Source organism: Melopsittacus undulatus, chromosome 5, assembly GCF_012275295.1.
Source record: "Melopsittacus undulatus isolate bMelUnd1 chromosome 5, bMelUnd1.mat.Z, whole genome shotgun sequence".
Taxonomy (NCBI): domain Eukaryota; kingdom Metazoa; phylum Chordata; class Aves; order Psittaciformes; family Psittaculidae; genus Melopsittacus; species Melopsittacus undulatus.
Genome location: NC_047531.1, coordinates 19,551,020 through 19,574,390, shown reverse-complemented (window position 1 = coordinate 19,574,390; position 23,371 = coordinate 19,551,020). Strand labels below are relative to the sequence as shown.

Below are 23,371 nucleotides of genomic sequence, written 5' to 3'. Positions count from 1 at the left end.
TGAAAACGTATTCTCGTCATGTGTTAGACTAGCAATGACACATGGTCAAGTTTGCCCAATGTTTTTGCATCATTAGACACTATTTTTGGGATACTTGAACCCCAAATAAAAGCAGGGTGATGCTGTTTGGCTCACCTGCACTTTGGGTGCCTCACAGAGGAAGCAGCTACTAAATGAGTGTGATGAGAAGCAGACAGGGGAAGTAGGGGAAGTAACCAGGGAAACAGGTAGGAGATGCTGCTATATGCATGGGAGAAGGTCAGGGCAAAAGCCAGGGCACCCATAGGGACCAAAGTGGGTGAGCAAAGGGGAGTGCAGGATGGGCCAGACAGCTGCCAAGGGGCTGCCTCTTTTGCCATCTCCTGGTCCTTCTGTATCTGACCTCATGATAATCTTACAGCTGAAGTGTTATATAAAACCACGCATTTGTTTCTCAATCTTTCATGTTTTCACCAGTAATGAGATGAAATTAACAAATAGCAGCTACCATCCGAAAAGATCTTCCGAAGTGATTATAAAAAGACACTGAATGTTCTGTTTTTCACTCTTTCTATGCATTCAGTTTAGAAGTTACAAGTGGTATGTCTTTTTTTTTTCTAACTGCCAGTTTTGTAAACCCAGCAGTAACCTAAAGGAAAGCTGGGAGTTGGGAGCTTTCCACCCGACTGATCATCCTGGCAGTGAAGGCTCTCAGATGCATTCTCACATGTTGGCAACCCCGCTCTGTTTAAATTGCAGTAATAGCTGTGCAGACCACCCATCTTTAGTACATTGCCTTAGATATAATGCTTTGACATTCGCTAAAGAATTGTTTTTACCATGAGCAGAAAGAAACTGGAACCCACTCGGACTGAGCGCTGTGACTCGGAAGAGCCAGCAGTGACAGTGTGCACTCAAAGGCTACTTCTGTCACACAGGTTAGTGAACAAGTCCCTGAATTCATGTCTTACTCTTGTGCAGAGGGACAGCACAAGGACCATAGGCCATTTAAAACCCATTTAAATACTATTTTAAAGGCACTCGTAGGACTTCTGCACGCCATCACCCTTCGTGGGGATTAATTTGATAAGCGTTACTTTTACAGTGTTTTCGAAGGGAATTTGTACTTTAACTTGAGGAAGTGGCACCATCTTGTGGGTAAAAACGGAAGTATTTTTTCTTTAGTACATTTTTCAGTAAATTTAGGTGTTTTTTACTGTTCTCTCATTCCCCTCCTTCCCCCTCCCCCCCTTTTTGTTTCTCATAATTCTACAGAGTCGCCTTTTGAGTCTAAAAACCAATCATTATTTCAGAAGACTTTAGGGCAGGGCCGTGCTCTATTACACAAAACGTGCACAACACTGTGATAATTCCCCACGCTGCACGGATTTCAGAGACATCAGCTGTTATCTGTGAACGGTTTTTGAAAAATCCTTTAGAGCTCAGCCCCAGAAAATAAATAAAAAAAAAAAACAAAGACAAGGCAAAATATGTTTATTGAGACAACAATGGCTACATTTGCAGTGGCAATGTCTGACTCCCACGATTCAGTCAAAGGGATTCAAGCCCACATCCAGAAAACTTCATTTGGTTAAGAGCAGAGAGCCAGGCCTTCACTCTGAGAATTATCAGGATGCAGACTCATTTTTCTTTTTTTAAATGCCTCAAATTCTACTTCTAAAGGACCAGTCAGGCTTGTCAGCAACCTCCTGTGGAAATAGGAAAGACCAAGAACAGTGTTGGTGATAGCATAACACCAGCTTGTTTCATATGCAAACAGCTGTAGGGCTAAGAGTAAAATGTGTAGTGCTTGAGCTCGTTTATTTCAAAGCGTGCTCATAATTACTGTCAGTCATCTCAGTGGGATTCACTTCTCTCTATATCACCAGTACACATATCTATACCTGAACTGGTCACCAAAGCTCCTTTTCAAGTCACTAAGGATTAATAGTTCCTTTTACAGTGCAGTTTATCTCACCATATACCAGGTATCGGAAATAGAACAGCTGACTCATACCCTTAAAGTGCTTATTTCTCTCCTTTGGTTATAAAGGGAAAATGATATGATTAGCATAGATGTAGCATAGATGTAGATAGCTCCTGGAGAGATCTGCACACAGTCAAACAAATCCCACCCCTTGTGCCTCATAGAAATGACATTATCAAGATTTTTTAAGGCCTGTGGATGATATTTAATCCGGCACTCCAAGTGACAATCTTATATACAGACTTCAAGAACAAGCTCTAATGATCAAAACTGAATTAAGAGCCATTAAAATAGCTTAATACAGGGCTGCACATGCTGTGTCAGGAGGTTGGCATGATCCCTTGTGGTGAAACTATGAGAGGAACTATATATTATAGCTTTGCATTCAGAGGTGCTTTCAGTTATTTTTGCCTTTGGTAAGTGAACACACAAAGTTGCATTAACAAAAGTCAATTTACAAAGCAACAATAACTGTTTTTTTTAATCACTGCAAACCAAGCTAACCCTAAGATATTTGTTGTTAATTACAACTGTTTTCCAAAATCTGTGCCAGAGTATGAGCTGGGCTGTAAATAAAAACCCAGCACAAGAGTATTGATTCGGAGAAAATCCTTCCAAATCAAGATACTCATGCAGAAGATATGATCCTGCATTGGCATTACCCCCTGTGAGCAAACTCAGAGGCCAATCTCCTATTGCTGAACAGGAAGCTGAAGTTCACAGTACCAGGGTACAGCTGCTTCCTACAACCCCATTGCAGGACTGGTTGCTCCCACAAGTGTGGGGAGAAAATGGGAAGGCTTGTCAATTTTGCTGCCCAACAACTCCCTACACCTGCAAGGTGAGGAGATCATGTCTGGTGAGAGGAAGAGGTGGGACAGGTCTTGTCCATCCTCCTGGTGTGACACAGGACAGAGCCTTCTGGTGCCCAAAGCTCACACAGGTAAACAGACAGCATCCAAGAGCTTTCACCTTCACCCTCCTAGGGCTTGGACTGCTCTCTGCCTCTCACCCTTGTCACCACCAGCTCTGTTTCTCTGCCAGAACCAAGGTACAGGACAATTCCTAGCCCAATACAAAGCCCTTGGCTAATTTAGGAGTTTGCCCAGGATCCCTAGCACCACATTTGAATGAAGCATTTGCACAGAACAAAGTCATTATGGAAATAGTGCCTTAGGCCTGGCAAGAATCTGGTTGACCCTTTGGCCAGTTCTTGGACTGAGTCTCTTTTGATGTTAAGAGTAGTCTGGCCCATTTGAATGCTCACCACTCCACCCACCTTTTCATCTCTTGCTGTACTTTTCAGGTTGAAAGTGTCACTGAGAGTAGAAGCTGCTCCTGCAGCACCCCAGGACCAATGGCAAGTGTGATGCAGTTGGAACCTGTTCCCAGATCTTTTCTCCTGCATTGGCAACCCATCATCACAAATGAAAGAAAAAGTCATAATTTCAATGGAAAATCCACTAAACTTTGTACTTCGCTTCATCAGTTTGAACAAAATTTCTAGTGAGACTGAAAGAACCCAGAGCCTGTTTTGTAATTGCAGAAATCTTGGTCACCACTGTTTGTCGGTCATCACTGTTTGTCATACCGATTGCCATGGTAATTTTTGTGTTCTCTGCACTTCCTTGATCTGCCTGTATTAGAATGGGCAACACCTTAATGTAGTTTCTCTTTTTCAGCATTTGTGATGGGGCAAACTGAGGTATCATCAGAAACACTGGAAATAAATTTATTATGTTGAAACAGAAGACATCAAAAGATTTATCCAGATCTATCATCATCAAGATTTATCAATCAAAAAAGATTTATTTAACATCAGATAGTAACACAAGACACAAGCAAAGCAGGAGAACTTGGAATTTCTTCATTCAGTAACCATACATTAAAAAACTCTATATTTATTATCAGGTCTCGATAACTCCACTTGTGCCATTAAGCTCAAGAGGGGCAGAAATCTTTCCAGTAACAGATCAAAAAGGGCTTTGATAGAACAATTTGGAATTTTAGTCTTTAAAACAGTCATTGACTGAAAAGAGATTGCACAAGCGTTGAGCACTGAGCTATGGTGCACTGGCATCCCGGGACTGTTCCCACACCTTTCATTAGTAGAAATCTCATCTACCTCACTGCAGATAAGTCTATGCACTGGAGAACCAGTCATGTTCACAGTGCATTTACATTCTCATACCTCTATTGAACTCAACTTGCACCCACTAGAGATCAAATTGATTCATCGTTAATGTTTACCATAGGAGGAGGTTTACATTTACATGCCAGCTGCTTATAAAATCCCACAAGCACATCGGCACTTTGAGAGCAGGCAGTTTTTCACATGATTTTGGTTTCAAATCATCTTGTATGATCAGCAGTGACTTCAAATGCCATGTAATAGAAAGGTGTTCGAAGCTTCCTAAGAAAAATTTCTACCTTCTTGGAAGTCCTGCCTGTCCTCAGGCCCTGGATATAAAACCTCATCCAGACAGTACAGCCTCATCAAAACCTCAGTTATGGCCTTAGCTGGTGCAATAGTTCCAGTATAATAACTATTTCAAAAGCCAAAGACAAATTATGCTCTTCAAGATTGCTGAAGGCCAGTCGCTCTTCTCTGGTGAAAGTTTTCCCTTACGAGAGTATCCAGGATGCATCCCTGTTGGAATAGCAGTGCAGGATAAGAAAAATCAGTGATGATATATGTAATACATACATATATATGCATATATATATATAAACATGCATATATACACATGCACAAAATGCTTTCATCTCTGCAATACATGGCAATTTTAATGAAACCAACTGTAAATGAAGGTGCTGATTTCCATATTGTGAGTTATCATGAGATATGATGTGTTGCACACTTGTAAAGTGCCTGTTTAGCTGTGGGGAGAGGGGTTACTCCCCACTGCAAAAGCACTGCTGATCTTAAGAGAATATATTACGGCTGATTAGCTTTATGGACTGCATTGGTTAATAGACGATTTTGTTTCCAAATATTTTAAATCTCTGATTGCTGGCTCAGAAGCATGTGCTGAAACACAATTCACTTGTGTGGACTGTTTACTTGGCTTTGTTTGCTTGTTGTTTAAAACTTTTGGCATAACTTTAGCTATTCAGTTTCAGCAAAACAAGTACAGCACAGCACAAATGTTGAACTTTTGTTAGTAACTGTAGTTTTGAGGGAGAAGGGAAAATCAGACCAGCTGACCACTAACAGTAAGCAACTGCTTGCTTTAAATTAACAAAGAATAAATAACTCAAAGAGGTGGAGATGGTGAACCAAATTATTGCTGTCAGACAGAAAGAGTCAATAGCAGTACTCTACATCAGTGGCAGGGCCTCACTGTGCTTCTCTTTTGACATTCCTCTCTTCTGGTAAGCACAGCACCAAGATGTACAGGGTTTGTGCCTACATGTATAGCTAGCAATCACCTTGAGATGCCCTTCCTCAGGAAGCTAATACCAGTGCCATATCTTAAGCGATCTAGAGGTTGTGATAGCAGAAAGGTGAAAACAAGAAATGACTTGTACAGCATCGTGTGCATGACCAGCTATAGGCAGAGGAATCATGCTGCAGTGTGTTCTTTATTGAGAACTGCACACCACCATGAAGTGTCTGTCCAAAGGTTCACCATGAGCCCAGCTCAGTGACTTGGGGCAGCTTTACAGAAGCGTGATAGTGCACTGGCACTGATGAGTGCTGGGATTCAGTCAGAACAGGAATCTCATGCACTCCCAGCCTGCTGGTGTCATCTCCTCTGCTCTTCCAGAAAGCTGCCCAACACCTTCACACCTCTTTTTATCACCATTCTTCCTTTGCATCATTACAACATGATCTGTGATCTCTCTAGCTTACTCCTTGGTGTTTATGTGCAGCATCCTGAGTGAGCTGACTGCCCTTTACATTTCCCAATTATTTTTAATACTGGAAAAAATAATTTCCCTTATGCATATCCTGGATTTCTGTGACTATTGGTGCTTGCATTTTTTAATCGGTTTTAGCACATTAACGTTTTTCACTTATATATTATCCAGAGGTTATAAGGCCAAAGTCTGCAGCTGTATGAGTACAAACTCAAAATGAAGCCAACTGGATAGTTACAAGAGATAGAGAAAATACCAATGAATCCAAAAAGTAAGTTTAGAGGAAATTATTTCTCTAAATTTTGTACGTTAAAAATACACACCAGGAAGAACCGTGTAGCTATTCATATTTTATTGACATACTTGTTTCAAATGCTGCTTGCAAGAACAATCTCCAGCTCTAATGTGATACTGAAAGAAAACCCAACAGTTCTATTTATGTGGTTGTGACTTTATGCCTGTGAGCAAACACCATTTAGATAATTGCTGCTGGCTGGTGGGTCCTGTGTCATTAGATATTCCATCCTCCTGATGGGATGCTGGAGGTGTTCTAGCCCAGCAGTTTCCAGCTTTATTGCTTTCATAGCCACACAAATTCCCTACAAGCTGCCCTCCAAGATATTGCAGCTTAGTGCCCCCGCACCCAGAGAAAGAACCTATCCTTCAGCATTTATAGAAGTGTATTATTTAATAGGATTGCATTTAAATTTCTACAAAGGTTGTCAATCCAATGCTTATGACTCAGAATGGAAAATTCCTCCCAGAGAGACTTTATTTAACCACTGACTTCTAGATATAGAGAGTGAGCAGCACACTGTAACGAGAGGATATAATCTTTATTTGTTTTAAACTAACCAGCAATCAATTCTGGCTTCAGGAGTTTTGTTACTCTTTATAAAATGCAGGAGAGATTGTCTATTATTAAAAAGCGTTAAACAGAATGAGAAAGCTTTCTGACAAGACCCATTACACAGCTTTTATCATGTATTTTCTACTCAGAACAATTTCACCTCTGCAGACTAAACAGACTTAAATTAGGATCCAACAGATTTGTTTAGAAGCTACTGTTCTCCAGGAAACCCAAATCATTTATTAATTTTACACAACTTAAGACAGAAGGATTCTGAATGTTTTCAATAGCAGTGACTGGTTTTATTATTACTTTTTAGATGATAAAACACTTAACAGACACATAAGAACAGAAAAACTAAAGGGATCTTCTGGGTCCTGTCCCTTGGTGTTAAAAGCAACACTTACAGAATAACTTTGATAAATGTCTTGAGCTCTAGCTTAAAAGCAGTTCGATTTTTTGCCCCCAACTAATACTGCTGGAGACACGTTACAGACTACCCTCATAATTAGGAATTCGTAAGTTTCTATCTAAATGTACTCATTATTAATTTCTAAACATTTTTCTTGAACCAATGTTGCCCGTTCCTTAAAAAGAGATTTCTTCTTTGATGTGTTCCTCATAAAGTCTCTCATCACCTGAAAAAGGAGGATCAGTCATTGGGATTGTTTAGAAATTACATATATGAGAAGAAATGATACCTAACCAATGGAAGCTGCATCTATTCAACAATCAGGAAGTACAATGTATTTAAAGTTGTATCTTTTCTCAGGTCTTCTGTCATTTTGTTTTGCTGTGATACCTCATCTCCTCTTTCCTATTCTCCCACACAAACTATCTTTCCTCTGAACCTGCTCCAGTTCAAATTAATCTTCTAGAAAACAGGCAGAATCATACACATTATTTCTGATAAGGTGCATAAGGGCCTTGCACAAAGGCACTAATACCTCTCTGGAATCTCTGGACATGCATTTACCTTTCCAAGCCCACATGGACCGGGCAGCTCCCAATCATCCTCAGGCCTCCCCCAGAGTTGTTCTTAACAGAGACATTTAAGCACGGTGTTTTTTACTGCTGAATTTTGTCTCATTCTTATGACTCACCCTCAAATCCACTGTGCTCTTCCTGTCTAATATTCTGGTGCTCCTCATATTCAAAGACAATAAATAATGGATAAAGACAGCTCATATTGCAAAATTAAGTAGGCTGCAGGTTATGGATTGCATCTTATTTGAAATAAACCACATATGGTTATAAGGACTTTGGCAAACATTCTGTATATGGAAGAACAATATTAAAAATTGAGTGGGTTATTATTTCATCAAAAACATTTTCTCCATGTAAATATGAACCAAGCTTTGTCTTTTCTTTTGAAAGTTTAGAGTTCATATATTTATTCTAATGCATTTGCTTTATACCATTCCTTAGGCAAGCAGCTAACACTAGATTATTCCAGTGTGAAGGAAGCCTCCACATGGCACAGGCCCACATAACACTCTCAACCTTGACCTTTCACACAAAAAGCCAGAGAAAGGGGTATAGATACAGTGAAGCAGCTGAACACACTTAAACCTGCTTTGAAGATTGGTACTATGATTTAGTTATACTTGGTTAGAGATTTGGGGTTTCGGAGCACCACAAAACTTGTAAGACTACCCATATTCCCAGAGTTATGCTACGGTTATAATGATAAACAAATGAGGACATTATCTCTTATGGTTATATGTTGTCAATCTAGTTGACAATCACAAGCAGGAAAACATAATAACTAAAGACCATCTCTTCTTCCACTAAGAACATGTCTCATGTTTTCTTGTTCTGATCACTGTAGCTAGTAGAAATAAAAACACCTATCCAAAATAATTGTATCATTATGAGAATAGTCCTATATTGCCTATATATATGAAATATCACACCTTCTGCAATGTGTAAGTAGCATTAAAATAGTATAAAACTTGCACTGAGCCTTATTGAATGAATTCCTTTCTACCACAGTTAAAAATGGCTTAGCTTTTAGGAAGTTTAGTGAAAAATTTACCCCCCCCTCTTAAGCAAACACTCTGCAGGCTATACTTATGGAAAATTATTCTCATGGTAATCAGCTGTACATGCTGACAAACTTGTTCTTTTCTGGTTGCTTAGCTGTCTACCAACCTCCTCTGGCTCCTCGCCATGACCTCTGTGAAAGAGCTGCTATAGGAGTAGCAAGTATTTTCCCAGAAAGCCTTATTAACTGTGCTATAGGTTTCCAATTTTTTGAACAGCAACTTGTTATACTGTAACTATTGTGAGAGTATTTTAAATGAAGACATTTGGTTTCATTTTTTAAATAGGTACAAGAAAAATCAAGGCCAAGAAATCTAACTGGACAAAGGAGGTCAGCACTAGATATTATGCTATTGCAGCAAACACTGCACTAAGTCCAGAGCTCAAATAAAATCAGTTCTGGCTCTTTTAAAATCCACAGAAATATCCTATCAGCTCAAAAATGGTAGGTCTGTACCTGATATATTTAACACATGTAACGGTGGGCTTGAAGAACCATGATGTACACACAAAAAAAGTTATACATCTTTCAAAATACACTTGTCACAAAGAAGTAAAAAAAAAGAAATTATTAAAGCAACTTTTCTACTTTCTCTACCTCATGTTGTAGCACACAGAATCAATATTTATTCAAGGATGGTGAGTTTTAAGAGGCAGGCTTCTGTGGATGTTCCCCAAGATTAACGTCACCTCCCTCCAGATCAGGCACTGGGCTCTCATATGTTTACAAAACTCCCAGGCACCAAATATGTACAGGGCTTCAGGCACTGCTGTACTACACATACATCAGTATTTTAGTTAGAAAAAGAAAAAATCAGACAGATTAGTTCTCATAGGACAACTTCTCTTTCAGGTTGAGTTGGTGAGCATGAGCAAAGTAGGTAATGTACTGATATAATTTGTATGTGCCATATTAACATGCCACGGGAAGAGTCCTTAATTGAAAGTAATAATAGGGTAGCCAGGATAGTACCAATCAAAATAACTTGACTGCCTGTGCTAAATTCCAGGTATTCCTAAGGTCTTATGGAAATTTGATTACTTAGTAGGATGCAATAAAAACCAAAGATTTACTTTTAGACTTACTTATCTCTGAGGTGAAACAACTGGACAGAGTGCTAACTTGCTTGTTGATGCATCATATGTATAAGCCACAGTCAATTGACTGCACATATGGTTTGGAAAAAAAAGATGGGTTTCATCCATCTTCCCAAGCCAGTTTGCAGCATGTTCAATTTAACGTTGTTTAGATTTGTTAAAACTCCTACAGCATACATTTGTTAAGCTTCTAGATTTGGTAAGCATACTCTATTTTTCCGATAAAAAATATAGTTCACTGCACCAGTGGCTTTAGTTGGCCTGAGGCTGATATAAGCAAACTCCCTGAACATAAAAATCAGGCTGATCAAGATATGCACCTTCTCATTCTTGTTTTATGAGGCAGAGCCATATGCCTTCAAGAACACTGATGCATGAAGACTGCTCTTTTTCTTATTGTCCCCTGTGAAACATTGAAATCAACTAGCATCTCCACAGAGAAGCAAGGAATTAAAGAAGTACTAACATCAGAGACAGTTTGATGCAATGAAGAAACCCCAGGTCTGGACCCCTCTGTGAGATGAAGGCTGACCTTTAATGGGATCTTTGGCCTCCTGGAGGGTAGCAGCAGCAGAACAGGACTGGCAGGACACAGCCAGCCCTGAAACACCACAGGGCTGAATTAAGGATCCAGCAGTGTGAGCTGCAGCACAACCCCAGAAAGAACCAAGGTGTGGGTCACGCCTGTTCCTTCGGGTTGTTACACACCGGATACAGAATTAAGAGAAAAAAAAAAAAAAAAAAAAGAAAAACTACATGAAAGTTACTAAATCAACCCTCAGGATCCAAAACTGCAATTGTTGCTGTGTTGTATTACATATTTGCCAGCTGTATGTTGTTGACATACTGGGAGTAAACGACTGATAGCAAGCCAGCTCTTAGAGGGCAAGTATGTAGATCATACTTAGTGCTTACAATAAAAAGGGGAGATTTGAATGCAGTTGCCTGTGCTCCCCTCCACTCAGTGAGGACGAGGCTTCCGGGTCAGAGCCACGCTGATCAGGGTGGGAGGTCAGTCACGCTGCAAACAAGAACTGACATTTCAAAGACAGAGCAAGATTTCTGTTGTTAAGGAAATGTGCTCTAACAACGGATCTGCAGATTGCAGTGAGGAAAGAACATGTTTTTCTTTTTCTTTTTTTTTTTTTTTCTTTTAACTGGTGAGGCCCTTGAGCTTTATGGTGGCTGATTAATTGATGGAGATTTCATTACACTGAATTAAAAAACTTGTCAGGAAACTTAGAAGGAATAAACATTCCTTTTAAAAACTGTGGATAAATCAAAATTAACTTATTCACACTACTCATGGTTATTGCTGGGTGTAAAACTCAGAAGGCACATCTCTGTTGAGGTACACTCCAAACCAAGAATGAAAAGAGTGTTTCAACAAACCCTGTGCTATGAAATTTTGAAGATGAGCTTTGATGCAAGGCTAGACACTAGCTGGGCTGGGAAAAGGAAAATGTTTTCCTCTAATTTACAGAGCAGCTACGGAACTGTTCCACAGTTACTGCAAGCAATAATCAATAAGTATCAAGAGAAAAGATGCCTCAAATTCCAGCATGTTGTTTGGTCCATCTCCTCCACAGTCCTGAAAAGGAGTGTGATACAGTCCAATGCCTGAGGCCACAAAGGAATTGTAGAGGAGCTCTTGATAACAGCTACATCTCCCTGCAACTGATTGCAAAGTTAAAACAGAATTGCTCATATCTTACCCCAGGAAACTGAAAGTACAATTCTACATCCAAACCAAAACCAATGTTATCCTTGGCTGAGCAGAATAGAAGGGCACAAACTACTTTCCTTACAGCAAATAATCTGAGGTTGAAAATGAGGGCTAAAAAGATACAGCAAACAGAAAGACATGCATAACAGACACTACAGGGAGAGAAAAAGTTCTATCTGGCACCCAAGATGGCAGTCGTACAAGAAATGAAAGACCTTATTGTCCCATGGCATTGGTTCCTGGCCTCCAGCATGCTCACTGTTGCAAGTGAGGACGCTCTGCTGCGTGGCTGGCCCACAAAAGGATAGGATTCTTCCTACTGACACCACTCTTCTACATCCATATGGAATCAGCAGAGGTGTTCCTAACTAATTAAAATAAAACTCAATTGCCAACTTCTGTTGCTAATTCAAGTCCTTCTGTAATCAAAATCTGCAGGATGTAAATTCAATATAGAGAAGAAAAAAAAACCCACCAGAGGCTCCAGATCCTCTTTCTTCCAGACTATTACCCGCCTGAAAGAGAAAATGTAAAAGTCTCTGTGAGAAAGGAAAGTCAGTGACTGAATCTGAAATGAGCCATAACTTAACAGATGACTCAGTTACCTCCAGAGCAGGCTGGGAATCCTGAATGCTTAAAGGTTCAGTGCATAGAGAGCAGAAGTGAATGAACCACCTACCAGTCAAATAGCTAATATGTTATTTGCCATCGATTCAGTAACAATGCAAACCCAGTCCTCTTCAGTGAGGTCTCTGATAAGAAAGGTCTCTCAGTTGAGAAAAACAATGGGATTTACTTAAAAGAGAACTTGTGTCTCCACAGCTCAAAACCTGCTTCCAGCCACCAAGACAGTTCTTTTTTTTTTGGTTACCACAGGAGGTTTTGCAGCAAGGGGACTGTTGTTTTCTACAGGTGCAACCAAAAAGGGTGTTGAGGGAAACAAGCCTTTCCTCCCTTTCATCCCTTTTTGGGCTGCCCTCCCATGTGGTGACAGCAGACGCTCTCAGTCCTTATCTCCCCCAACAATGCTCATGTGGTTGCTGCAGGGAGGTCTGCACTTGTCCCAGGCTGCTCCACTTGTCACCAACAATAGCATGAGATGGAAGAGCGATGGTAGAAAATTTTGCTCTATGGAGAGCTGCGTCCTTCTTTAAGCCTGCTTATTCTTTAGTGTAAGCAACCATCTCTTTATCTTACAGAAAATACGAAAACTAAACTGTGACCTGAATTCAGCCCTGGGACAAAATCAAGATCTGGGAAACAGAGTGACACCACCAGAAAAAAAAAAAAAACAACAAAACAAATAAACAAAAAAAAAAACAAAAAAAAAAACAAAAATCCTTGGAGAGCTTCTTGCACTTAGATACTTCAGACCTTGATAAAACCTCTAAAATATGGTTCACAATGCTAGAAAAATTACTTTCAATAGAAAGTTTTCCTCACCTTCTCACTTGATATTCAACTGCAGAATGTTACGCCTGAAATTGTGCATTTAGTGAACATTTCAAATAACATTTGAACTCTGACACAGTATGAAAAATTGAAAAATTACTGTAGGGGTCCACATTTAAAGATGAAATTCAGAGATACATATTTTCTATCAAAGCTTAAGTCTGACAAGGGTAATAAAACCTGTTTATTAAATAAGCATTTGTAATATAAATCTTTAATATCATTACACTTGTTTACATTAATACACTTTTTATGTCACTTCCAATGTATTTCAGTACCTTGTTGCTACGAGCTGGTATCCTGAAATTGAAAAATATAGAAGAGCAGCTTCCCATAAAGCTTACAGACATCAGTGGTGGGTAACACAGCTTGAACCCTAAGAACTACAGTGAGAAATTCTGAGGAAAGCCCCAGATAAACAATGACAGCAATTTCCCTAAGAGAGATCAGAAAGAACTGCAGTTTCTTCAAGACATACACAGGTAATTCTAGCTGGTGGCCTTCCTTGAGAGAGCTTTGCTTGAAATTGGATGTTTTATGAGGAACAGCAGCTCTTTGCTGATATTACTGTAAATGTAAATATCAAAGGCAAAAATCTATTTTTCAGTGGATCCCTTGGACTTATCACCAGATACTGACATTTCCATTTACCTTCAGGACATGCTGCTGTGCCATGGTACAAAACCAGAAAGAGCTTTTGCTCACAGGGTCTGAAAACAGTCATTTTTTCTTCCTTTTCCAGCCTATCCCTATTAAAAAAAAAGCAAATAAAACCCTAACAGGAGAGCCTGAAGGTTAAAGGGCCCTTACAAAGAACTAACAGCCAGCTGGTCTGAGAAAAACAGTAGCAAGTAAAATATTATCACCCATTATACCCAGAACTCTCTTTGAATGGCAAGTTCTACACAAGAAAGAACAGTAAAAGCTAACAGAAATGAGAAAAAAAGTAAATCAAGGAACAGAAGTGGTCAGAGAGGTGAAGACAATACCAGTATGTACTCATTGAAGGTGTACTGTATTTCTAGCTATTTACACTATGATCACTAACAGAGGTATGTAAATATCCTTGAAACAGCTTTGCCTATGAAACAACTGTTTTTGAAATTAAAAAAAAACAACCAAAACTGAAAGCCCCACAAAACGCAAGTACCTTGCATAGTGCTTACATGTTTTATCTTTTTACATACATTTTCAATGAGCAAAATGCTGCCAATATTCTTTAGCTAAAATATTTCCTCTTCCACTAAAATATGCATATACTTGCACAAGAAAGGAATGAAACCTGGAAAACCCAGGATCGCTGAAATGTATTTTGGATGTATTGGTTCTTACTGTTCTTCCTTTACAGCAAAAGCTTAAACCACTTCCGTGAGATCTGCATGTATTTTAAATGCTTTTTATGTTAGAAGCTCAGGATGTTCCACCATATTCTCTCTTCTTTACACTTCTGGACACAGTTACAGTCTGTTAAGTACAGGGAAAAGGGCCTATAAGCAGAGCAGAAGGGGTTGCCATCTGTTCCTGCCTGATCTTCTGGAAGATATGAAGTCAGTACAGCTTTGTATAACTTGTATTCACAGGCTTTCTTCCTGTGCTGATCTAGTTCCTTTCTTCCCGCGCTTCTTCAGCTCTACCAAGTAAACACCATGGGGGGACTGCTACAGCACCTTTCAGATGGATAATGACTTTGTTGGCAGATGTGAAGCCAACAAATTCTTCACCTAGAAGCATTGAGAAAACTAGCAAGGTGCTCACTTTGACATCTGTTTTTTATCTCTGCATGTGAAAGCATGAGCACCTTTTGTGCTGCTGAGAGACAGGCTGAGCATAAGGCAGCTGTGAGCTGGATCTTCAGGCTTCGAAGACTTCAACCTCCACCCCAGCTGGCTGCTATCACCCGGAGAGAAGCAGGGGGAAGAGAAATCGAGCTGACAAAGGCTGCTGATTGTGTATGTTTCTCCTCAGCCGCCGAAGCCCAGTGAGCCTGAAATACTGCTACTGTTTGTAGGCATTTCATCTCAAACAGTGGCAGCCGTGGCGGGCAGCGGGAGGACTGATAGCCCGGCCCTGGCTCCCTGTGTGTGTGGCCAGACCTCGCTGCCAGAACTGTACCAGCTGCCTGCCAGATGCAAGCGGTCATCTGTCCGTCAAACCGTGACAGAACATTTCCCCCTCTGCCACAGAAAGTGAGAAGATTCCCGAGTTAAAAATTAAATCATGTTTCACTACAAATATAAGGGCTTCCAACATGTCCTCACTCCATCACCGGTACCCTGCACGAGGCCTGGCCATCCCGAACACTCGCTGGCACTGGGGTTCAGCTCGGGCAATAGGGCCGTTTACAGCATTTCGGGGTCTCTTCCCGCTCCGGGCGACTCCCTTCACTGACACGGCCTCCTCCCGGCGCCGCTCCCCCTCATGCCTTGCCCCGGTGGCTCTCACGGCCTCCAGACCGCAGCTCGCCGGGCCCCGGCCAGGGCAGGCAGCAAACAGGGACAGCACCAACTGCTCATTCTTCTTCCTCGTTCTGCCTCCTCCACACTGCTGCTCGCCTCCGCCAACAGCGGCCAGCTTCGCCTGGCAGGTACTGAGAGGAGGGCGCGGCTGGAGCGGAAGGCGGCACCCCCCCGCCTCACGGCGCATGGTCGCGGCAGCCGCGCGCTCGTCGGCCTCCCCTCTGGCAGCCGCGCGCTGTGGTCTCGCCCGCCCCCGCTGCCATGTTGGATCGTGCGGCGGCCGGAGCCGGGCCGGAGTTGGAAGTTTAGCGCCGCTCGGAGGGGCGGGTGCGATCGGTCGCCGGCGCGGAGCGGCACCGGCGCGGCTGACCCCCTCCGCGGAGCACCCCCGCCGGCAGTCCGGCCAGGGCCCCGTCGTCCCTCTCCATCTCCCTCCTTCCCCAGCCCCGAGAGGGAGGCTTCGCGATGCGGCTGCTGTGAGGCCGCGGCGGCAGCGGAGGAGGGGGCCGCGGGCGCCAACGGTCGCAGGGCGGCGAGGGCAGCGCCGGGCCGGCCCCGGCCATGAGCGGCAACCCGCAGCAGCAGCCCCCGCAGCCGCGGCGGGTCACTAATGTGGGCTCTCTGCTGCTCACCCCGCAGGAGAATGAGAGCCTGTTCGGCTTCCTCGGCAAGAAATGCGTGGTGAGTCCCGGCCCGGGGGGAACGCAGGAGAGGGGGGCAGCCCGTGGTACTCCCGGCCCAAAGACCCCGAGCGCGTCCCCACCTCCAGCGCGGAGGCCCGGCGCAGGCGGGGGATGTGTGAGGACGGGAAGTTGAGGGCTGCGGAAGTTTGAGCCTACCCGGCCGCTCCGCTGTCTCCGTCCCGCTGCTCGGGAAAGGGGGGGCCTCCGCAGGCCTCGCTACTCACCTGCCTCGTCCACAGTTCCCTGGGCGGTGGGAGTGGAGCGGGATGCTGGGGGCAATGAATGGCGGGGGCCGCGGCCAGCAGCACGGGTGGCGGGGCCCTTCAGCCGGCGCCGGACCCGGCCTCACCCCCTTCCCTGTGCTGGTCCCGGCTGGAGCCGTGTGCACCGGGGCGGTCCCGGGACCGCCGGTGTGGGCTCCATCCATCCGCGCTGCCCCGTCCGTAGGCATTGAGCTCCCGGGGGGGCTGTGGGGCTCGCCCCTGCCCTGCGGCTGACACGGGCTCTGCAGGGGTAACCGGCCAGCGAGGAGCATCCGCGGGCTTTCTGTGGCAAAAGTTCAGCTGCTTGACGAGCCCCAGGTGCACCTGCGGTGCAACAAAGCAGTGCTGACGAAGTTGTAGGGAGGCTCCTATCAGTGCTAGGCCTGCCTTGATTTTAGCTTGTACTTTTTCTGACCTAAACGAGAAGTTCCGTACTCAAATGCAACTCAGATACTGTATCTTTCCCTGTTTATATGCGTGTATGTAGCAGGCGATTAAAGGAAAAAGCCTTGTAGCAAATGTGTTACTCGGCACGTTCTTCGTTTGCAGAATACCTTCGTGCATGTTAGTATAGAACTCTATTAAAACTGTACTTCTCCGTATTAAAGAACTTGAAGGCTTCAAAAGTGAATAACTTTCTTTAGAAAAGCAGCTTTTAGAAAAATTGCAATTTTGAAAAAATGATAAAGAAAATGTTTCTTAAGAAAAATAAAAATAACCATCTGGAAGCTGTTGAAAATGTTACCTGGATGTCTTCTGCTGCTGTGTGTTCAGCACCTACCATACTATGCTAGGCACTGTGTATCTTACTGTAATGCTACAAACGGTATTGCATGAACTTGAAATTGTGATTTAAAGCAGGATATCTGTGCATAGTGGTTCCACACAACTCTTCGGACTTCGAAATGGTATTGTTGGTCAAACTGACTGTCACAAGGAAAACATAAGATGTAGTAACTGAACAGGAAGTAGGCAATATTTACACTGGGATGGGTTAAGTAAGATGCTGTTACAGTAATTTAAGTTAAATGGGTCAAAAGGTGTGATTGAAAAACCTGTGTTTTGAAAAGTAATAATTTGTAAAAAACCACCTTCAAGTAATTGATCTGCTTTCAAGCACACATTTCATATGTTTAGCTCATTTTCCAAAAAAACCCCAAAAGCTTTTTCCTAAATTTAAAGAATATTCCATGAATTTGTATAAGTTCATTTCCAGTTTGTTTTTCTACAACTTAGATTTTTTTGTCAAGTGACCACGCTTGTCGGGTTTGTTACACTTGTCTGTAACACTCACCTACTCAAGTTCTCAACTTTTCTGCATAAATAGCATGGTGAAAGCAGACTTTGGAGGTAAATATCTTCACAGTATCTGGGTGTCATACAATCTGTGACAGCTTCATAGACATTACTTGCTTTGTATTTTACTTGTAACTACACATTCCGGTGGTTTACGCTGAAAGTTGTGTGATATACCATTTGAGGTTCTTCTAATTGTGGCCCATTCTCTTCTCCTTTCCTCCCAGCTCTGTATGCTCTCTAGGTTAAGCATAGGCTCATCTTACTGTATTGAGGGTCTCTACTAAATCTTGAGGACTTCAGTTTGAAGCTCTAGAGGTATTTAACCAAACTTTTTTGCCTTATTGTGACATGAGCCAGAAATGGTGACATTTCAGAAACTAATCCTGAACAGCCTGAATATCTCTGTCCCTTGGAGGGCAGCCTCTGTCTGAGAAGTGGAATGGGCATCTGGAGATGGGAACGGCTTTGCCTGTCTAATGTGAGTTTACAGTGTCTGCCTGTCAGAGCCCAGTAGTACTTTACCATCTAGTCTGACTCAGTGTTGGCATGCTGTGCTGATAAATGCCTTTTTGCAGTAATGCGTATGATATTTGATCTCTTAATATCTATGTTTGAATTATTCATCAGTGAAACTTCGGACTGTAAATGCTACTTTTTAAGAAAGGCAAATCTTGCAAGTTTCATAGGATGCACGAGCTTGGTTTCCCATCAGTTGAATTGTCTGTGCTACCTGACTGTTACAGGTGTTGTTTCTGCCCAAATAAGACATGGATATGCTGCTGGACGTGATGTGCATCTGCCATGTCAACATAATTTTTAGGTTATGTTTGATTTAGTGTGTTGTTTAGATCACTAGTGAAATGAATGCCAGAAGAACAGTTGAGACATTAAACTATGATCATGCATACTCCTTTTGTAGTAATAATAGCTCTCTTATGGAAGGTGTAGTGCTGGTATCAGTCGTAACAGATTTGGCTGAGAAAGCATGTGGCATTCTTGACCTGATTTGTTTCAGCAGTCTTTGACACTGTTTTTGACTGACAACACAGCAGCTACTTTAAAATAACGTTGAGAATTCAACTACTTAGTTTTTGTTCTATGCAAAAGCAAAGGAATTTATCAAGGAGCTTAATTTTGATTGAGTACTCACAACCTATGAACTCCAATACTGACATAGTTTCAATGGCATCTTAAGTAATGATGACTGGTAAACACAAAAATTACCTGGGAGGGGGGGAAGTGGTAAAGAGCCATGCCTCTGTGTGTGTTGCTGAGACTGGTACCATTTTCTGGACTACTACTGATACTTTGGGAATCTCACTGACTAGTAGACAAGTGTAGATACAGAACATACAGAAGGTTACTAGCTCTTTTTTTCACTACCTCCCCCTTTTTTTTCCCTACTTGCTGAGCCATTAAATGCTTATCTGAATCTATAAGCCATTAAAATACCTTTGTCCAGACCGATCAGGTTTTCAAAACCAAGCTATTAGCTAATAGTCCAAGCTGCAGCTACAGTTAATTTGGTTGAAATGTGAATCCAGATATAGAACTGCTTGCAATAGGTGTCCAGCGTAAGGTAGTCCATTAGGACTTTCATTGTTGCTTAGGCATGAAACTTAATTTTCATTCAGATCTATAACATTTGTTATTTAGGTCAGTTGTAAAGTTCACTCTCTGTAGAAATTTTTCCATAGCTATTTTTTATCATAATGTGGAAATAAAAGTCTATGTAAACTTACGCTAAGGTGAACTATGAAGTTACTTTTGTGCATATTAATGAATTTTTTTGTGGTTATGCCAGACTTGGAAGGTTTTGTTTAAGTCTGCTTGGTTATAAATCAGTCACTTTAATTTTGTCTGAAATAATTAATTTTGTAAGGAAAAGTTAACACTAGGTTTCTCATTAATATCTTTTTACTAAAGAAGGTACTTTTATAATTTGCATGATTAATATTGGTCAGTAATGTCATTGATGAAAAACTAGTTTATTCTGTAGACATAATTTTATATGTGTGTGAGGCCTGAGGAAAGAAAACATGAGAAGTGTGTACTTGATAGCATTAGAGATAGGTAATGGAGTATGGCTATTTTATACTGTTTGGAAGTGGGACTCAACACTTGGATAAGGTGTAATGAATAAGGCTAGGAATATGTTGTTATTTGTAAGATCTTGCCATGGTTTATATGGTAAACAGGAACTGGTAAAATGCAAAAACATGTAGAATGCAAAAACAGAAGTGAGGCAGCAGTAAACTGTAAACTAAGAAAACTTTTTTGGCTGCTTTTAGAGTGCACGTGACCAGAATAAGCTATGTCAAAGACAAAGGACAAATTAAAGTAATAGTTGAGATAAAACAAAATAAAAACCAGAATGGCAGTTACGGCTCTTAATTGATAAGATTTAAAGGTTTTATCAAAAAAGGACTTGAAAGATTATTTGTGTGTATGAAAACATCATGAACTAAGATTTGAAGGTGGACTACAGGTCTGAGTAACAGGCAGCTTCATGAGGCAGTTGGTTTGAGTTTGTGCTGCAGGCTGTATTTCCCAAAAATGTTGAGATTGTAAGTTGGAAAGGAGTCATCCCTTGAACAGATAGGGATAACTGATTCATCAGTTCAGTGGTAGTTATCTCATCTCTACGTTTTTTTTAAATTTTTAAATGAAAATCAAATGAAGTGTAAAGGATGGGGTCTTGTGGAACAGAATAATATTGAGAATTAGGCCTAGATTTCTTCTGAGGACCATCCTGTTCTATCAGAAGACATATAACATCTTCAGATGCCTGACTAGTATCCACTGGAGTCACTTTCCTGACAATATTAGCAATAATCTTCCCTTCTAGAGGGAGTTACATTGGGTTTTGACAGTTCCTTTGAACCAGACCTGTGCCTACAAAACTGATTTTCACAGGAATGGGTCAGGTCAGACTCTTCAGAGCAAGTAGCTTAGCCATCATCCTCAGATTGTCTACATGTATCTACAGTAGGGTTACTTACAAAGCATTTCCCTTGCTTGTTTTCCTCACAACTTGCTATTAAGATAAGGTAATTACAGCACAAGCTAAGATATGCTGTAAACAGATTATTCATCCATGGATGAGAAATGTTTTTAGACCTCATGTGAATGCTCTACAAAGCATTGCATCTCCTAGCTGTTAGTGTTTGAGACAAAGCATCAATTCATAAAGTGTGGATTCAATTCAAGAGTAAGAGAGTGAAGTTTAGGTGTTAAAATCCCATCACTGTCAATAGACAGTAACAGTAGGCTGTTATCTAAATCTATTAAATTTACTTGAAGATAAAGACAATTATTAGTTGAATTTCTGTCCTTGCTTCAGTGACTGTAGTGGTTACATCTCTCCTGACTGTGCCTGTAGCTCATGTGCTAGACACATGTGTTTATGCCTTGACATGCAAGGTGAGTCCTACTACAAATTTCAGTTGCTGTACATCTCTTTATGAAGTGTTATGTGTTGGTAAGGAGAATGTGATCTAGTAATACAGGCCTGGAACAAGAACCTCTATCTTTTCTGAGCTTCTTTGTAGATTTTTTTTTTTAATTTTCCTCTGGTTTGGAGGTAGTCAAGTGCCAAAATCCTCTTAGCATCTCTGTGGTTCATCAGCTGGTCAAGTATACCACTCATGCTCCTGATAAAGTGCTCTGGAATCCTATAGTGTACAAAAGTAACAGGATGAAAACAATTTGTAGTCACACGCTGCTGTGTTGTAACTTACCAACTCTTCACAGCTACGAATCAGGTGGAGGAATGTAGAAGAGTGCAGTTTTAATGCAGGATTCAGATAACAGTCATGTTTTGACTACAAGATTTCCACCAAGATGTCCAGATACCACTTGTCTAGGAAAACACCTAAAGAAGAGGTATCTTCTTGTTAGAAGATAAAGTTTACTATTTCATGCAAATATGTAAATGCAAAGACATGAATTTGTTCTTCTTTTAGTTGAAGAATTGCTGTGATTTATATGCATTATCTGATCATAAATATTGATTTGAATCTGTTACAATTAGAATGTTTCCTCTCTGAATATTTATTCTGAGGTTCTCAAGGGTTTAGTATAAGCCTGATTTGAAACAAGTAGGGTGTTTAATATCATTTTATACCATGCAATTTCAGGGTAAAAAGATGATAATGGAGAATGCGGTAACTTGAGATCTCTTCTTCAGGAGGAGTACTGGTATTTCTGCCTGAAAAAAAAAACTTACCTGACTTTTCTGTAAAACTTATGACCCTTATTGGTCTGCTGTTAGTGTCTGTAGTAGAAAGAACTGTTTACTTGTGAGTAGGGACTGTGGGTGCCAGCAATGGCAGCAGTTGCCACTGGCAGCCTCTATCTACCTCTGCTTCAGTGGGTAGAGTGAAGCACTAAAGTGATCTGTATATGATGAGTGAATGTCATCTAGGAACTTTGCAGTAGTTCCATTAACCAAAAGTCTTGATTCTTTTACTGACCTTTTTCAGGCAGAGGTGTCTGCAGTGGAGATGGGGTTTAGTTAGCTTTTAAGTGCTCGGTTTCTCTTGAGAAAGTTTGCTCTTCACTTCAAGCCATGGGGGAAGATTTATGGTGTCCTCTCTTCCAGTGAACATGTTTCGTAGGGTGATCCCTTGAGGAATCTTTGCAGTACAGAAATAAAACTTGATATAGTGCAGGAGACTTATGGTTTCATGACCTAATACCTCGATAATAAAATATAGCAAGTAACAAAAATGTGTCATGGGTACTAGACAGAGTTGCTTATTGGTAGGTTAGGGTATAATTTCCTCAAGAAGGGTTGGTGTTATGCGTTACTTTGGCACAGAGGGATTTTTTATTGTCCAGTTTGTTTTCCTTGTAACAGTTAATCTTACAAAGCGGATTTAGTGGAACCAGAAGTGTATCTTCATGGTGGTTTTAAACAGACCACTCTACTGGGACATAATGCAGTACAAAATAGTTTTGTTTCTCAAGGTATTTGCTTGGGTACGCTGCCATGCTAACTTCTGTGGCTTCCAGACATGTTGTTTATGCCTGGATAACCAATAAAATGGTCACGGTAGGTGTGCACTTACCTTGAGGGACAAGTTGCAGTTAAATTAGAAGACCCTGAAGTGTGCTGTAGTCTTCACATGATGGGAGCATTGTACTAGAAGGGCCAAACAGAAAAAGAAGAGATGTAATGCAAGCAATCACAGGGACACTTTCTTAGAAAGCTGTTCAGTTGCTTAATTCAGATTCAGTAGTATATTCTAACCTACTTGTGAATTAGTCTTCCTGACACCTCTTCATGTTTGTGTAGTGAATGACGTGACACTTAGGCATCTCAAAGTGTGCATGTGTGTGTGTGTGTGTGTATGTGTGTGTGTGAAGAATATATGATTCTGGAAGAAGCTTATTACATGAACTACTCTGTTCCTGTAGACTTAATGTTCTGAGGAGATCATTGCTGGCAAGGAAACTTGCTGCAGAGCTCCACAAATACTGGCAGATATGCAGCTTACAGCTCACCTTAAGACATGTATCCCCACCTTGGTTAGACTGTTTTCCCTGTACTGTTTATTTGGCTTTCCTCAATATCCTTACTCTAAAACAGTTTTGTTTTTTTTTTTCTTTTGCATTTTCTGGGAAGCAGTGTTAATGCATTTTCCAGTTGTCCGATGTGTCCAGT

The 23,371-nt window shown here is 41.3% G+C and overlaps 2 protein-coding genes across 7 annotated transcripts in view; one reads left to right on the top strand and one right to left on the bottom strand.

Moving 5' to 3' along the window:
- Positions 1-1,456: 1,456 nt before the first annotated feature.
- LOC115946030 (splicing factor 3B subunit 4-like) lies at positions 1,457-16,717 on the bottom strand. 4 transcript variants are annotated; one of them, XR_004549654.1, is made up of 4 exons: positions 16,366-16,717; positions 12,026-12,065; positions 4,397-4,616; positions 1,457-1,688 (listed from the first exon to the last, which is right to left on the bottom strand). XR_004549654.1 is itself a non-coding variant. In XM_031046330.2 (3 exons), the coding sequence occupies exons 1-3, from the start codon at positions 16,674-16,676 to the stop codon at positions 1,644-1,646; spliced, it is 396 nt and encodes a 131-aa protein (XP_030902190.2). In that variant the 5' UTR covers positions 16,677-16,717; the 3' UTR covers positions 1,457-1,643. The 4 variants fall into 4 exon arrangements, 3 of the variants coding, with proteins under 3 accessions (XP_030902190.2, XP_033919189.1, XP_030902187.2); XM_031046330.2 differs by lacking the exon at positions 4,397-4,616; XM_031046327.2 differs by lacking the exons at positions 1,457-1,688; positions 4,397-4,616 and adding an exon at positions 6,958-7,318.
- The window catches only part of WASL (WASP like actin nucleation promoting factor), a 49,050-nt gene continuing 41,347 nt past the window's right edge, over positions 15,669-23,371 (top strand). For 2 of the 3 annotated variants that reach the window (XM_005146093.3, XM_005146092.2), the window contains exon 1: positions 15,669-16,139. In XM_005146093.3, coding sequence (XP_005146150.1) covers positions 16,020-16,139 — 120 coding nt within the window. In that variant the 5' untranslated portion in view covers positions 15,669-16,019. Of the gene's footprint in view, positions 16,140-21,508; positions 21,589-23,371 lie in introns of those variants that run through there. The other variant, XM_031046325.2, reaches the window with a different exon arrangement.

Bases quoted from the DNA above. Each gene is read 5' to 3' on its own strand.
- LOC115946030 (XM_031046327.2), bottom strand. From the start codon at position 16,676: ATGCTCCTCGCTGGCCGGTTACCCCTGCAGAGCCCGTGTCAGCCGCAG. The intron at 12,066-16,365 runs GTGAGTAGCGAG...TTTCTCTTTCAG, and splicing joins GGGAACTGTGGACGAGGCAG to GCGGGTAATAGTCTGGAAGA. The intron at 7,319-12,025 runs GTGGGTTTTTTT...CTCCTTTTTCAG, and splicing joins AAGAGGATCTGGAGCCTCTG to GTGATGAGAGACTTTATGAG.